The sequence below is a fragment of the Vulpes vulpes genome, chromosome 9 (genome assembly GCF_048418805.1).
Source record: "Vulpes vulpes isolate BD-2025 chromosome 9, VulVul3, whole genome shotgun sequence".
NCBI classification, from domain to species: Eukaryota; Metazoa; Chordata; class Mammalia; order Carnivora; family Canidae; genus Vulpes; species Vulpes vulpes.
In genome coordinates, this window is record NC_132788.1 from 103219200 (window position 1) to 103233878 (window position 14679).

At 40.6% G+C, this 14679-nt stretch overlaps 1 protein-coding gene across 7 annotated transcripts; it reads right to left on the reverse strand.

The window, feature by feature from the left end:
- Positions 1-1408: 1408 nt before the first annotated feature.
- On the reverse strand, positions 1409-13807 carry LOC112909720 (uncharacterized). 7 transcript variants are annotated; one of them, XM_025985746.2, is made up of 6 exons: positions 13229-13807; positions 9605-9697; positions 8601-8727; positions 5492-5590; positions 4799-4976; positions 1409-4449 (listed from the first exon to the last, which is right to left on the reverse strand). In XM_025985746.2, the coding sequence occupies exons 2-6, from the start codon at positions 9650-9652 to the stop codon at positions 2994-2996; spliced, it is 1908 nt and encodes a 635-aa protein (XP_025841531.2). In that variant the 5' UTR covers positions 9653-9697; positions 13229-13807; the 3' UTR covers positions 1409-2993. The 7 variants fall into 7 exon arrangements, with proteins under 7 accessions (XP_025841531.2, XP_025841532.2, XP_072577592.1 ...); XM_025985747.2 differs by having other exon boundaries at positions 9605-9657; positions 13229-13802; XM_072721491.1 differs by having other exon boundaries at positions 1409-4122; positions 9605-9657; positions 13229-13795.
- Positions 13808-14679: the final 872 nt, after the last annotated feature.

Consider the following 14679-nt stretch of genomic DNA (forward strand, 5'->3'; position numbering starts at 1 on the left):
ATACAAGGCGATGCACAGCCAAGACACAGACACAGAACTCACCCAGATAATAGCTTTTTAGCCTCAGGATCCCAGCCATCTCTGAAGCTAGTTATGCCCAAGGACTTCTCAATAATCAAACCAATAAATTCCCTTTATAGCTTACAAAAAATGAGAAGAGTAAAAAGACAAGCCAGAGAAAGGTTAAAGGTATCTGCAATGTATGTATATATAATATACACAAGATATATATATATATATGATATATAACACATGGTTTTATATATGTATGTGTACATAACTAGACATAGAGATACACATACATACAATAAAGGACAAGTAACTAGAAGGAAACCCTTCAAATAAAAAAGGAACCAAAAATGGGTGCCCTCATAAAAGATATCCAAATAGCCAATAAGCACATAAAAAAATATTTACCATCATTACATATCAGGAAACTGAAAAGTAAAACCAAAGCAGGATAGTACCATGTCCTCTACTGGAGGGCTAAGATTAGAAAGGGCCGGTCAGCTATGTGGAACAACTGCAATTTTCATGCATTGCTTTTAGGATGAGCTTTTAGTCCATCTTTTTGAAAAACTGGAATACTCAAAACTAAAGCTAAAGTCTACCCTATGAGTCAGTGATCTCATTCCTAAATACAAAACATATACCAAGAGAAATAAGTGTAAGTCAACAGAAAAGAGCAATTAAAAGGCAAGCTAGACATCATGCTGAGAAAAGAAGCCAAGCATATAATTGTACATATTGTACTTGAGCACTTAAAGATCAAGAGGATCAAGAAGCAAACCTAATGAACTGAATAAAGTCAAGATTGTGGTTTCCTCAGTGGAGCATTATTGAGAAAATATAAATAAACTTCCTGGAATCCTAGAAATGTTGTTTATCAGAGTGTGTACGTATGTAAGTGAAATTTCATCAAGCTATATGCCTAAGATCAGCACACCTCGTGCACATTAGTGTATATATACTTCACTAAAACAGCAGAAAATAATGAAGGGAAAGTGGCATAGGTCTACTTTCAGAAATGATGGGGAAACATAACAGAAGGGAAAAGTGCAGCTAGATCTATCTGAAGAAGCACAAACCAAGTAACTTTCATCTTTCCCAAATAAAAAAAGCAGAAAAATCTGTTTGAAGGTATCAAATATAAATCTTCCTCCACTAAAATAGGACACCCTGTCTGATGTTTACCTCCCTTATACCTAATTTTCTTTACTGTCCACAACCCTTCTTGCTGGAGATTCCAATGGACCTGCATAGATGTCTCTCCTTGAGCAAAGTGGTGTGATGGGATTGTACTATGCAGATAACAATCCTGCTCCAAACTTGGGCCACCTCTATACAGTTGATGTGCCAGGGACTATAATATCAGCAAAATGACAATGCTGGACCCTGCCAGAAAATCTTTTTTTTTTTTTTTAAGATTATTTATTTATTCATGAGACACACACACACACACAGAGAGAAAGAGAGAAAGAGAGAGAGAGAGAGAGAGAGAGAGGCAAAGACATAGGCAGAGAGAGAAGCAGGCTCCATGCAGGGAACCTGATGTGGGACTTGATCCTGGGGCTCCAGGATCACGCCCGGGGCTGAAGGCAGGCGCCAAACCATTGAGCCACCCAGGGATTCCCCAAGAACTTGCCAGAAAACCTAAGAAACTGTGTAGGACCATGATGGAGGAATTGATGGAGAGGTCTAGGGAGCTGCTGGCTCTGAGGTTAGTAGGCAGGACACACAAAAGCTTGTCTTCGAAAGTAGGCAGGACACACAAAAGCTTTTACTCGTGTAAAAGCATTTACTGTTCTGTTTCAAGCTAGTATTGATTAGTGGGTCCTAACATCAGGAAAATGAGCAGGAAACTGAAGCCCACCATGCACCCCTATGCCTCTGTCTCCATATTATGGCCCCACTAAACAAAAAGTAATAGCTCTTCCATCTGCCTTCCAATTCTCACGCAAAGGCTCTTCTAGACAATTCTAACCTGGAACTGGATATAAGGAAATGATTCTGAGAAACACAGTCCAAAATATGTCCAAATTAACACATGCATACCAGCTCAACTACCTTTACTTCCAGCTTTCTTATTGCAAGATCCTCCCCCTTTTTTTCCCCCCTTTTTAAACTCAAAACATTGGGTCCAGTTCCCAGCCATGAGCAAGGACCAACAACAAAATATTAAAACAACGTAACAGATGTGACTCTTTTTTTGGAGACTTTTGCACTTATTAATTTCTGTTAAAATTACTTATTAGACAGGAAAAGCTTTTAATAGTAAAAAGTGATAGCCTCAAAAACTTTAGGTTCTCTTAGTAAATAAAAAGGAAAAAAATGGGTAGGCAATTTCCAGTATGTTCCATACTAGATCAAAATGAAACTACCAATCACAAGGAAAAAATCACAAAAGAAATTACAAATACCAAAGTATTGATACCATAATGACTACATACCTGGAGAACGATGAGCATTAATTAGAAACTAACTGAACAAACCAAAAAAAGAAGACCACTCCTGCCTGCTTATGAAAAACACCTTGAATCCCCTATGGGTCCAAAAGGTTTTATAATGTAAAAACATTTACATCTCAGGCAAAATGAAAGTACCTATAATAAAACGTGGTTAGAAAATAAATACATAAATAAATAAATAAATAAAAAGTGGTTAGAGCTGAAAAGGTATTAGAGGGAAATTTATCACCGTAACTATGAATTCATATCAGAAAACAGAAACTGAAAAATCAATGAGCCAGCAGTCCACTTTACAGGTGAGGTGCTGATCTGTGCTTCTTGTATGAATTTTCTTCCACACAGGAAGCAATGTTCATGAAGGCATTACCACCAGGTATACATAAACAGGTCTCTCTCAGCTGTGAGTTCTCAAGACTTCAAACAGATAAGCAACAATTTCTTGCTTTCTTACATTCATGGAGCATTTCCACAATGTTCCATCTATGATTTGAAAACACCTTGCAGACATCCCCACATTTTTTATATTTATACACTTTCTCTAGTGTGAGTTTTCACATGTCTTCGAAAGTAGGCAGGACACACAAAAGCTTTCCCACATTCCTTACATTCATAGGGTTTCTCTCCAGTGTGGCTTCTTACATGTCTTCGAAAGGATGAGGGACAACTGAAGGCTTTCCCACATTCCAGACATTCGAAGGGTTTCTCTCCAGTGTGCATTCTTGCATGGACAGTAAGGTATGAAGAATGGCGAAAGGCTTTTCCACATTCTTTACATTCATAGGGTTTCTCTCCAGTATGTGTTCTCATGTGGATCCTAAGAGCTGAGGGATAAATAAAGGCTTTTCCACATTTCTTACATTCATAAGGTTTCTCTCCAGTGTGAGTTCTTATATGTACTGTAAGGTGGGAGGAACTAATGAAGGCCTTCCCACATTCTTTACATTCGTAAGGCTTCTCTCCACTGTGAGTTCTTAAGTGTTCAGTGAGGGATGAGGAACGGCTAAAGGCTTTCCCACATTCCTTACATTCATATTGTATCTTTCCAGTGTGATCTCTCACATGTGCTCTGAAGGATGAGGGACAACTAAAGGCTTTTCCACATTCTTTACATTCATAGGGTTTCTCTCTACTTTGATTTTTCACATGCGTGTTAAGGGAAGTGGGAAGATAGAAGGCTTTTCCACATTCCAGACATTCATAGGGTTTCTCTCCAGTGTGTTTTCTCATATGGATACTTAAGGAGGAGGGACAATTGTAGGCTTTCCCACATTCCTTACATTTATAGGGTTTCTGTCCTGTGTGTGTTCTGACATGTACAGTGAGTTTTGAGGACTCACTGAATGCTTTCCCACACTCTTTACATTCGTAAGGCTTCTCTCCAGTATGAATTCTTATATGTATTATAAGGTGAGAGGAAGAACTAAAGGCCTTCCCACATTCCTTACATTCATATGGCTTATCTCCACTGTGAATCCTTTTGTGTTTGGAGAGTGAAGAGGAACAGCTAAATGCCTTCCCACATTCCCGACACTCATAAGGCTTATCGCCACTGTGAATCCTTTTATGTTCTGTCAGGGATGAAGAACAGCTAAAGGTTTTCCCACATTCCTTACATTCATAGCTCGTCTTTCCAGTGTGAATCTTCATATGTGCCCTAAAGAAGGAAGAACAACCAAAGGCTTTTGTACATTCTTTACATTCATAGGGTTTCCCTTCAGTGGGATTTTTCACATGCTTCTTAAAACAAGCAAGAAAATGGAAAGCTTTCCCACATTCTTTACACTGATAGGGTTTGCTGCCAGTGTGAGACCTGATGTGATTCTTAAGGGATAAATGATCCGTGAAGGCCTTTTGACACTCATGGCATTCATAGGACTTTACTTCAGTAGTTCCCTTGTCTATGTTAAGACGTGAAATTTGGCCAAAGGCTTGTTCACACTGATTTTCTTCATTACATTCAAAGATGTGCTCCACTGGACTTCTTTTAAAAATAAAAAACACATTATTAGCAATAAATAAATTTTTACCACTTTCAGTGACTATGTACACTTTCTGCCCTGTCAAGTTACAAGTTCAAAGTTCTCAACAAGGGGTCTACAAAAGCCAGTATTACCAGTGAAGTTTGTTTTGACATACAATTTTTCTGATAACTGCTTATAGCTGAACTGTGTGTCAAACAGTAAAGACCTCAATGTCATTTTTGAAATCTTGAAAAACTCTTTATGAAATCACAATTTTTGACTAAATTCTATGTACATGTTTTTTAAGTTTTGTCACATTTTAAGATTCTTTCCTGAGGCATTACATTTTCTTTTATGAATGGCACTCACCTCAAAAGTCTCTCATGGCTTTTGTTCTGATAATAAGTATCATGGTATTCCCAGTTTTGGTGTAAAATGGATGACCAAGAATCATTCCTTTTGAATCTTACTATTTTCTGTTCACTGGATATTTTTTGTTCATAAATATCTTGTGCTGATTCATTAGTTTTAAGTTGAATCTTAAAACCTGAAACAAAAAAGTAAAGGTACCTATAAGCAAAGGACTTCTGGCAGTGTTGCCGTTTCAGGACTTTGGCAATATACACAAGGGTCAAGATAGTCAGCAACTAAGAAATGATTCTATGAAGACTGAGACTGATAGTAACACATATAAGGAATTATTAGGAGAACAAAGGGCACCTGCCTGGCTCTGTTGGAAGACCATGTGATTTGATCTTGGGCTCATGAGTTCGAGCCCCATATGGAATGCAGAGATTATTTAAATATATAAAACTTAAAAAGGAAAACAAAACAAAAAAGAACCAGTTCCTTCCTAAACTACACATGATACTAACAAGAGGAATTCGGACAATCTTTCCCAAGAACTAGGAAAGTAAGAATACTGATAAAATGTCAAAATAGTAATGCAAGGTATCTGGAAGATCAGACTCCTCAAACAAAACAAAGTTTTGTTTTGCTCTTATTTGATGTTTCCAAATGTCATATCCCCCAACCAGGACAGTTTCTCCCCAGGACTCTTGCCTTCCTGGGGCTTCCCCTGGATAGGTCCTTGTTCTACTGTCTCCAGGTCCTCCTCTTGTTTCCATTGGGAGATCAGATATGGTGTGTGCAGTGGATATCCTGTTAATGCAGAAAGGCAAAAAAAAAAAAAAAAAATGCAGAAAGGCTTATCAGAGGGAAAATGATGAGGAACCATAAGCATTTCCATGAAGACAGGGTCAAAATTTTGCTCTTCTAATACTCTAATTATGGGCAAGAGTAAACTGAATTTCAACAGAATGTTTGTCAAAAACTTTTTTAAAGCAGGGTCAGTATGGGGCAGTAGACAATGACAAAGACAACAACACAGCCTCTGATTTCTAGAATTGATGTGACATTCATTATCTAAACTTCCAATATTAGAAGCTAAGCCAGGACATTTTGTTCTCCTCTTGCACATAATCTCTCAGAATACCAGTCTTAAACAAGGTTACTCTGAGATCATGATAAAATAAAACAAAACAAGGCCACCACATAATTTAATCTAAGGTTGACAAAAAAAAAAAAAAAAAAAAAAAAGTCATTACGCCACCCACAAAATACTCAGTAACAAAATTTCTACTTCTTTTTGTCAGCATCCAATCTAAAGTGATCATCTGTGGACTGGGTTGAACAATGTCCCTTGAAAATGTATGTCTAAACACATCAATGAGACAAAATCGCTCAGAAATAGACCTACATAAACAGTCAGCTGATCTTTGACAGAGGAGCAAAGGCAATACATGGAGAAGATAGTCTTCAAAAGAGACTAAACAACGAGCCATCAACATTCAAGAAAATATAGACACAGACATTTACACCCTTCACAAAAAGCAACTCAAAATGGATCACGGGGATGAAAAACCTAAATGTAAAGTGCAAAACTATGAAACTCTTTGAAGAAAACACCATATGAAAAGATAGTCCAATATGTCCTGAGGAAAATACAAATTAAAACAATGAGAAACCACTGCTCACCTATGAGAACAGCAAAATCCAAAACACTGACACCAAAAATGCTGGCAAGGATGTAGAACAGGAATTCTTTCACTGCTAGTGGGAATGCAAAATGGTACAGCACTTTGGAAGAGTTTGGCAGCTTCTTACAAAACTAATCTTAACATATGATCAGGCAATCACACTGCTTGGAATTTACCTAAAGGAGCTGAAAACATGTCCACACAAAAACCTACACATGCATGTTTACTGCAACTTTATTCACAACTGCCCAAACTTAGAAAAAATTAAGATGTCCTTTATTTTTTTTTAATTTTTATTTACTTATGATAGTCACACAGAGAGAGAGAGAGAGAGAGGCAGAGACACAGGCAGAGGGAGAAGCAGGCTCCATGCACCGGGAGCCAGACGTGGGATTCGATCCCGGGTCTCCAGGATCGCGCCCTGGGCCAAAGGCAGGCGCTAAACCTCTGCGCCACCCAGGGATCCCTTAAGATGTCCTTTAGTGGGTAAATGGGTAAATCAAGCTATGGTACAGCTAGACAATGAAATATTATTCAGAATTAAAAAGATATGAATTATCAAGCCACAAAAAGCCATGAAAGAACCATAAATGCATATTACTATGTGAAAGAAGGCATTGAAAAAATCTATACACCTTACCACATGACTCCAACTACAACATTCTAGAAAAGCCAAAACTATGGAGGCAGTAAAAAGATCAATGGTTGCCACAGCTTAGCAGGAAAGAAGAACTGACAAGGCAAAGAGGATTTTTAGGGCAATGAAATTACTCTGTATGATACTATAATGATGAATATATATCATTACATATTTGTCCAAACCATAGGATGTATTCTATGTTGAATGAATTCACCAAGAGTGAATCCTAATGTATAAATTATGGACTCAAGTGATGATGATGTGTCAATTCAGGTTCATCAACTGTAACAAATGTATCATTCTGGTAGAAGATATTGATACTAACTGTATAGAGGTAGGGCACACATGAGAAACCTTTGTATCTGCCACTCACTCATTCTGCTATGAATCTACAACTGCTCTAAAAAAACTGCTCTAATACAACTGTAAGTGTATTAAAACAAAATGTCATGTACACCTGAAACCTCAGAATGTCACTTTATTGGAAACTGGATCTTTGTAGATTAATCAAGCAAAGATGAAATTATACTGGATTTGAATGGGTCTTAAATCCACTGACTAGTGTCCTTATAAGGAGGGGCATAAAACAGAGGGAAGAAGACCAGGTGAAGATAAAGGCAAAGATCAGAATGACCTAGTTGCATGGGGTGCCCAGATGACTCGGTAGAGTGTGCAACTCTTGATCTTGGGGTTCTGGGTTCAAGCTTTATGCTGGGTATAGAGATCACTTCAAAAATAAAATTTAAAGAAAACAAAAAACAAACAAACAAACAAAATACCCCAATATCATCGCAAACCAAAAAACACCAGGGATTGGTGGCCAACTACCAGAAGCTAGGAAGAAACAAGGAGAGATTGCTGCCGTAGAGCCTTCAGGAGGAGCATGGTCCTACTGACACCTTGATTTTGTACTTCCAGTCTCCAGAAATGTGAAAGAATAAGTTTCTGCTGTTTTCAGCCAGTTTGTAGTACTTTGTTATGAAAAGCCTAGGAAACCAATACAGCCTGCTTCCACAGACCCACCCCTAAGTCACTCAACCAAAGTACAAACCCTGTAGTATAACTTTTTAACACCTCTTTTCGGAGATATACCACAGCTCCCCAAGTCATCTGTTCTCCCTCCCTGCACTAATAATCTCCCCTTGTTTACAGGTATGTTTCTGAGTAAAGAGCATTAACATCAGTAAAATTCTCACAACGACCCAAACCACAAACTTCCCTAAGGCTCAAAGTGACTCCTGAAGTCTATGCCAACACTTTCAACACTTAATAAACTTCCAGGCTTTTAACCACAAGAAAAAGAAAAAGGCAGTTCACCACACAGATGTTTATTTTCATGGTGAAGCCACTAGATTCTAAGTTCCTTGGGGTCGGTGACCACGTCTGTCTTATTTACCAATTTATTCTAATTCCTCAGTCTAAATCCTAGAACAAGGTCAATTAGTAAACTTGTTTTCTAAACAACTAAATAAAGAAATGTTGCCATTCTTACCTAGTGAGGCCAGGTTCTGAAAGTTTTCCAGCATCACATCTCTGTAGAGGCTTCTCTGAGCAAGATCCAGCAAAGCCCACTCCTCCTGGGTGAAGTCCACAGCCACATCCTCAAAGACCACAGAGTCCTAAAACATCCCACATACATTCTTTTCAGAAAGGTACCAACTCTCCCCACGTGTGCAGGAAGATGGATGAGGTTGCTAATACCGGGGAACTAAAAATCATTGGAAATTCTGAAGATTTTATGATCTCCCAAAATCTACCTAAGAATTCAGACATCAGATCTTTCTCCTTGTATCCATTATATCCTTCCTAATCTCATCCTATTTCATGGATTTAACTACACTTCTAAAACACTAAATTGATCTCTTGCACAGTTTGATGGTGACCAATTCCAATCTTATAATGATCCAGAACAGTCCAGAGCCTATAGCAGAAATGACAGAAATGCTCTAGAGATGAAATAATTTCCACAGACACTAGCAATTCCTTGTTCCACAAATAATTTCACCTGCTTCCTTCTTTCCTACCATAGCAATCAGCATAACATGAAAGACCGAGTCAAAGCCAAATGAGGTTTAAATGCATAAAATCACACTGAGGGATGGGGAACTTTCTTTGTTGGTTTCTTTTTTCCCCACAAACCTGAGGCCCAGAAGCCTGCAGAAATATAACTTTCCATTCAGGCCCACAGCTGGCCATATTGTCTTTTACTTTAGCCAGGGGGTCAGCAAACTACAGCACATGGGCTAAATCCAGCCTCCAACTTGCTTGTGCAAAGTTGTATTGGAACACAATAAAACATTTGTTTATGAACTGTCTGTGGCTGGTTTCATACTAAATTGACAGTTTAACTGTAATAGAAACTCTATAGCCTCAATGCCTAAAATACTATGTGATCCAACAGAGAAACAGATTGCTGACCACTGCTCTAAACAATTAGGAGGTCAATGACCTGGTGGAATGGAAAATTCTTTTGGAGAATTATTAGCTCCTACCTACCTGTGTCATATTTTTCTGTAATTCAGCAGCATTTCTTTCTTCTTCCATGTTCCCTTCATGAAGAAAGTCAGAGCACTGAGAAGTTAGTTAGAGCTGAAGCAGGAGAAAGAAAACACAAGAATCCAGGTCTCCTCACAATTTCCACAACTCATGAGCCTGGATGCTGCAGCACATCTGTTATGAGGGACCACTCCCCTCAAAACGCACGTGCGCGCGCACACACACACACACGTATAAAGCATACCCCTAAGACACCCACCAAACACACACTGAGTAAGAAGGTAATCTTATCTCCTGCAGAGCTAGAAAAAAAACATTGCTGTGGTCCTTGCTGACCATTAAAAAGAGGAGGGAGAAAAGGTTAAAAGTCCCATTTTGTAAATTAACCAAAATCTAAAACACTTTAGCTGTCAACTTCCCATAATAATGAAAAACAAAACATATCAGACAATGCTTTCAACCATAAAAATACACTCTGTGTCAAATCCAAAAAAGCACTTACATATCCAATTTCTGGGGGCTCCACTCCCAGTATTTCTTACTTCTGCACCACTGGCAGGCTAACAGGAATTACTGCTCAGCCCCTGACCACTGAATCCACCCCTGCAGGGCCTCTGAAACTCAGTTTCTAAGAAAGAGGATCAACTGACTGAATACTACATGTAGGAGGCAGAGAAGATTGCCATGCTGTGACTCCCATGTTAAAGTTTGCCTATGCAATACAGCAGCACAGAACAAGAACACCCAAAGTGAAGTCAGCAACATGTCATATCCGATAGCAGCTCTATTAGAAAAATTTATTTATTTATTTTTTTTTTTTTTTTTTAATTTATGATAGTCACAGAGAGAGAGAGGCAGAGACACAGGCGGAGGGAGAAGCAGGCTCCATGCACCGGGAGCCCGACGTGGGATTCGATCCCGGGTCTCCAGGATCGCGCCCTGGGCCAAAGGCAGGCGCCAAACCGCTGCGCCACCCAGGGATCCCTCTATTAGAAAAATTTAAAGTAACAAAAACTAACAGCTTTTTTCATGCAGTGGATCAAGCAGCATATTTTAATATTGATAAAAATGGCAACATTCTTTACTGTATAAATAACATGTGCCATTTGAGCAACCATGAGGGGAGAACGACCCTGCAGAGAGCTTTCTTCTCATAGAAGTTCTGCAAATCAGGTATTATTACAGTTTTTATAGTTGAGAATTCTTAGAATCAATTAACCATACACTCAATGCTACCAAGTCAGAAAGCGGCCGAGGTGTACATAACACAGGGTGTACTACACATACAAGTGTGTGAATGCAGGCCTGTTTGTCTTCAAAGCCTAAATTTCCAATGAGTGTATTTCTGAACATACACCTTATAATTTAGTTGTTAGTGAGGCCATTATTACAAGCAGTACCAGAGTCTAGCCTAGAACCCTGCTGTGCACTATGGAGAGTAGACAAACGAAATATTCTATTTAAATGTTTTATCTTTGAGCAACTCTTGACTAAGACCCATGTTCTGAGCAAGGGCGCTTCCCTTAAGGCCCCTACCTCTTGTTCCTTCATTTCATATTTACTTAGGTAATATTTACCCCAATCCCACTACATACAGTCACAGAGGATATAGCACTGAACAAAACAGAAAAATCCTGAAGGACAGGGATGTCATGATCTTCTGAGGGAGAGCAGTAAACAAACAAATTGTATCAGGTAGTGGTATAGGATACATAATAATGCAGCACACACACACACATTTACCTTTAACCAGTTAGGACTACTTTTGTAGCAGAGAAGCAGCAGAAAATGAAACAAAGTGTTTCAGATAACACTGGGAATCCATAGCTGATGTGGGACATATATTTACATAGTTCTATGAGTATCATCAACTCCCAGAGAAAATAAAATCAGAATGAGTGGAGTAACCATTAACTTAAAGGTTGGAAAAGGACAGCATAAAGGTTTAGAAAAATGAAAATAGGACAAAATGATGTTTTTAAAAACTAAAAAAGGAATCATAAAAAGGAATAATGTGCCCCTTGAAAACTAATAAAATCAACAAAGCTTGAACAATTTTAACAATAGAGCATAGACAAAGAGTTATGAATGAGTCATAATCACAGATTTTGAAGGGAGAATACAACAAAAAAGCTAAGATAATACACATGAAAAAGTACAGATAATGAATGAATTCCTACAGAGAAGTACAACTTTCTGGCAATGGTCTAAAATAAATACAAAACCTGATTATATCCAATCTTGAAAGAAAACAATAACAAACACACACACACACAAAAAAAAACAGTAGTTTAAAACAGGCCCACAAAATAAATATACATTACAAATTTTTTCACAGGCAAGTACACCAAATAAAGGATTCATAATTCCATTGTAAGAGTGGAAAAATACTGTTTTCCTAGTGTTTCCAAGCCAAAAAAGTACAACTCAAGACAAAATAGGAAAGATCTCAAACATACAAATGCAAAACACTATAAAAGTATTAGTATAGTCAAGAATTGAATAATGAGGGATGCCTGGGTGGCTCAGCAGTTGGGCGTCTGCCTTCCGCTTAGGACGTGATCCCAGGATCCTGGGATCGAGTCCCACATCAGGCTTCCTGCATGGAGCCTGCTTCTCCCTCTGCCTGTGTCTCTGCCTCCCTCTCTCTTTGTCTCTCATGAATAAATAAATAAATAAAATCTTAAAAAAAAAAAGTGACCAATCTATATCAATATCCATTGATGACCATTTAACACACTAGAATTAGAGAATAGCTCTAATTTGGAAAAAAATAATTAGTATCTATGACCCTACAGCAAATATATGTTTATATTTATATATTTTTTTTAATATATAAAGCCTAGGAGAGCTTGAAATCACCACTCTGAGATCAAGACCTGAATGAACTGAGAGACCAAGAGTCTGAGGCTGGGGTCACCTGGTCGCCTCAGTCCATTAAGAGCCAGACTCTTCTTGATTTTGGTTCAGGTCTTGATCTCAGGGTTGTGAAATCCAGTTGTAATAGAAGCAGGACTCCCCCTGATGATGAGTGGGGAGTCTGCTTAAGATTCTCTCTCCCTCTCTAAAAATAATAATAATAATAATAATAATAATAATAATCAGACCCTAAACCAACTGAACTATCCAGGTGCCCCACATACTATTTAAATTCTGAAATGATAGGGGCGCCTGGGAGGCACAGTGGCTGAGAGTCTACCTTTGGGTCAGGTCATGATCCCGGAGTCCTGGGATCCAATCCTGCACCAGGCTCCCCGCAGGGTGCCTGCCCCTCTCTCTCTGTCTCTCATGAGTAAATAAATAAAAATCATAAAAAATAAAAAATAAGTAAATCCTGAAATGATAGAATAACTCCCCCCTGGGATCGGGAACAAGGCAAGGATGCAAATTATATGCTCTCATTTAGTACTGTCTGTCCCCTTAAGGGGAGGTCCTAGCAAACACACTCAAGAAATTAAGAACGCAAGGTACGGGAATATAAGAGAAAAAGCTGAAAACGGCCCATGATCTCACTCTCGGTGTGAAATTCAAAATAATCTACAGATAAATGGTTAAAATTTACAGCCGCATTGGAGGAAGAAGGGGGTTACAGAGATATTAAGTAATCAGTTCGCGTTTCTGTACCTGAATATAATGTATCAAACTGCTGCCCACAGGCAGGGTAAAATTCAATGATGAAGTATCTCCTGCACCAGGAGGGGAGCCGGGAACCGAGCTGAGGCCAACGTCACCCGGTGCTCACCCAACACACCGAAATCCACTGACCCGCGGACGGACGAGGTGGACGCGCCTGCCCCGCCACCGAATGGCGGGGATGCTTTTACTTTCTGAAAAGGCAGCCAGGGATGCTTGGAAGGCCTAGCACGTAGGAGGGTGGGTGTCTAACCCTAGCCGGCAGCCGACTCACCCCGGCTGCTGCACGCAGCCCAGAGGTCCTGATTCGGGGAGTTAGGGCCGAGCCGCGGCCACGGGAGGCCCCCGCGCTGGGTTCCGGCGGGGGCGGGAGGCACGGCCCGAGCGGCCGTCCTCTGAATGACGACCTTTCCCCCTCCCGCACGCCAGACCCGGAGCTGGAGGGGCTGAGCTGGGAAGGACGCCGACTGAGGCAGAAAATCCGCCCCAGCGGCGAGCGGGGGACCGAGGCGCTATGGCCGTCAGCTCGCGCACGCGCAGGGGCACACTTCTACTTCCGGTTTCTGAGCCGCGCACGACGTAAAGGGCGGGGCCTAGGGATCAGGGGGTGTGGTGAGACGGCAGGCGGGGGCTTCCAGCCGCCGGTGGAAGAGAAATGCTAGTTTCGTGCTGCCGTGAGTCGCGGTTGGGCCCTGAGGCCGGAACCGCGCAGGACTTGGGGTTGGACGGGGCTCAGAGGGGCCCCAGGTGGTTGGCGGGGTTTGGCTGTCTAGGCCTGAGGGGTGGAGCTGGGGCGAGACACCGCCTGGGGGCGTGGTTTAGGGTGGGACCACTCCGAGGGGCGGGGCTTGCTTGAAAATTGTTGGGGAGGGCACCTGGGTGGCTCTGGGGTTGAGCATCTGCCCTTGGCTCAGGTCGTGATCCTGGAGACTGAGGATCGAGTCCCACGTCGGGCTCCCTGCATGGAGCCTGCTTCTCCCTCTCCCTGTGTCTCTGCCTCTCTCCGTGTGTCTGTCATGAATAAATAAATAAATTCTTAACAACAACAACAAAAAACAATGGCATTCCAGCTCCTCCTCAGAGGAGCATCAAGACCCCCAATTCTTGGGCCCAGTCAGCTAAAACAATACTTATAGTAACGGAAGTCAAAGGAGTTTACATCCCTGCCCTCCCCAGGAGTCCAAAGAAGGTGGCTACTTTACTGAAGGAATGTTCTAAACCACGAGATAAGTGTGGGGTCCTCCTTACCACAGCTTCTCACCAGGATGCTCCCAGCGCCCCCCCACCCCCACCCAGAGGAGGAAAGAGCCCAAACTCCTGCAGGTGATGAGCCACGACAGAGTGCAGGATTCTGGAGAAAATGGGCTGTGTTATCACTGTAAGAACAGAGATGTCTTATCCTCCCCTTGGCCAGTGACCTTCCAAAAAGTGGTAAAAGACAA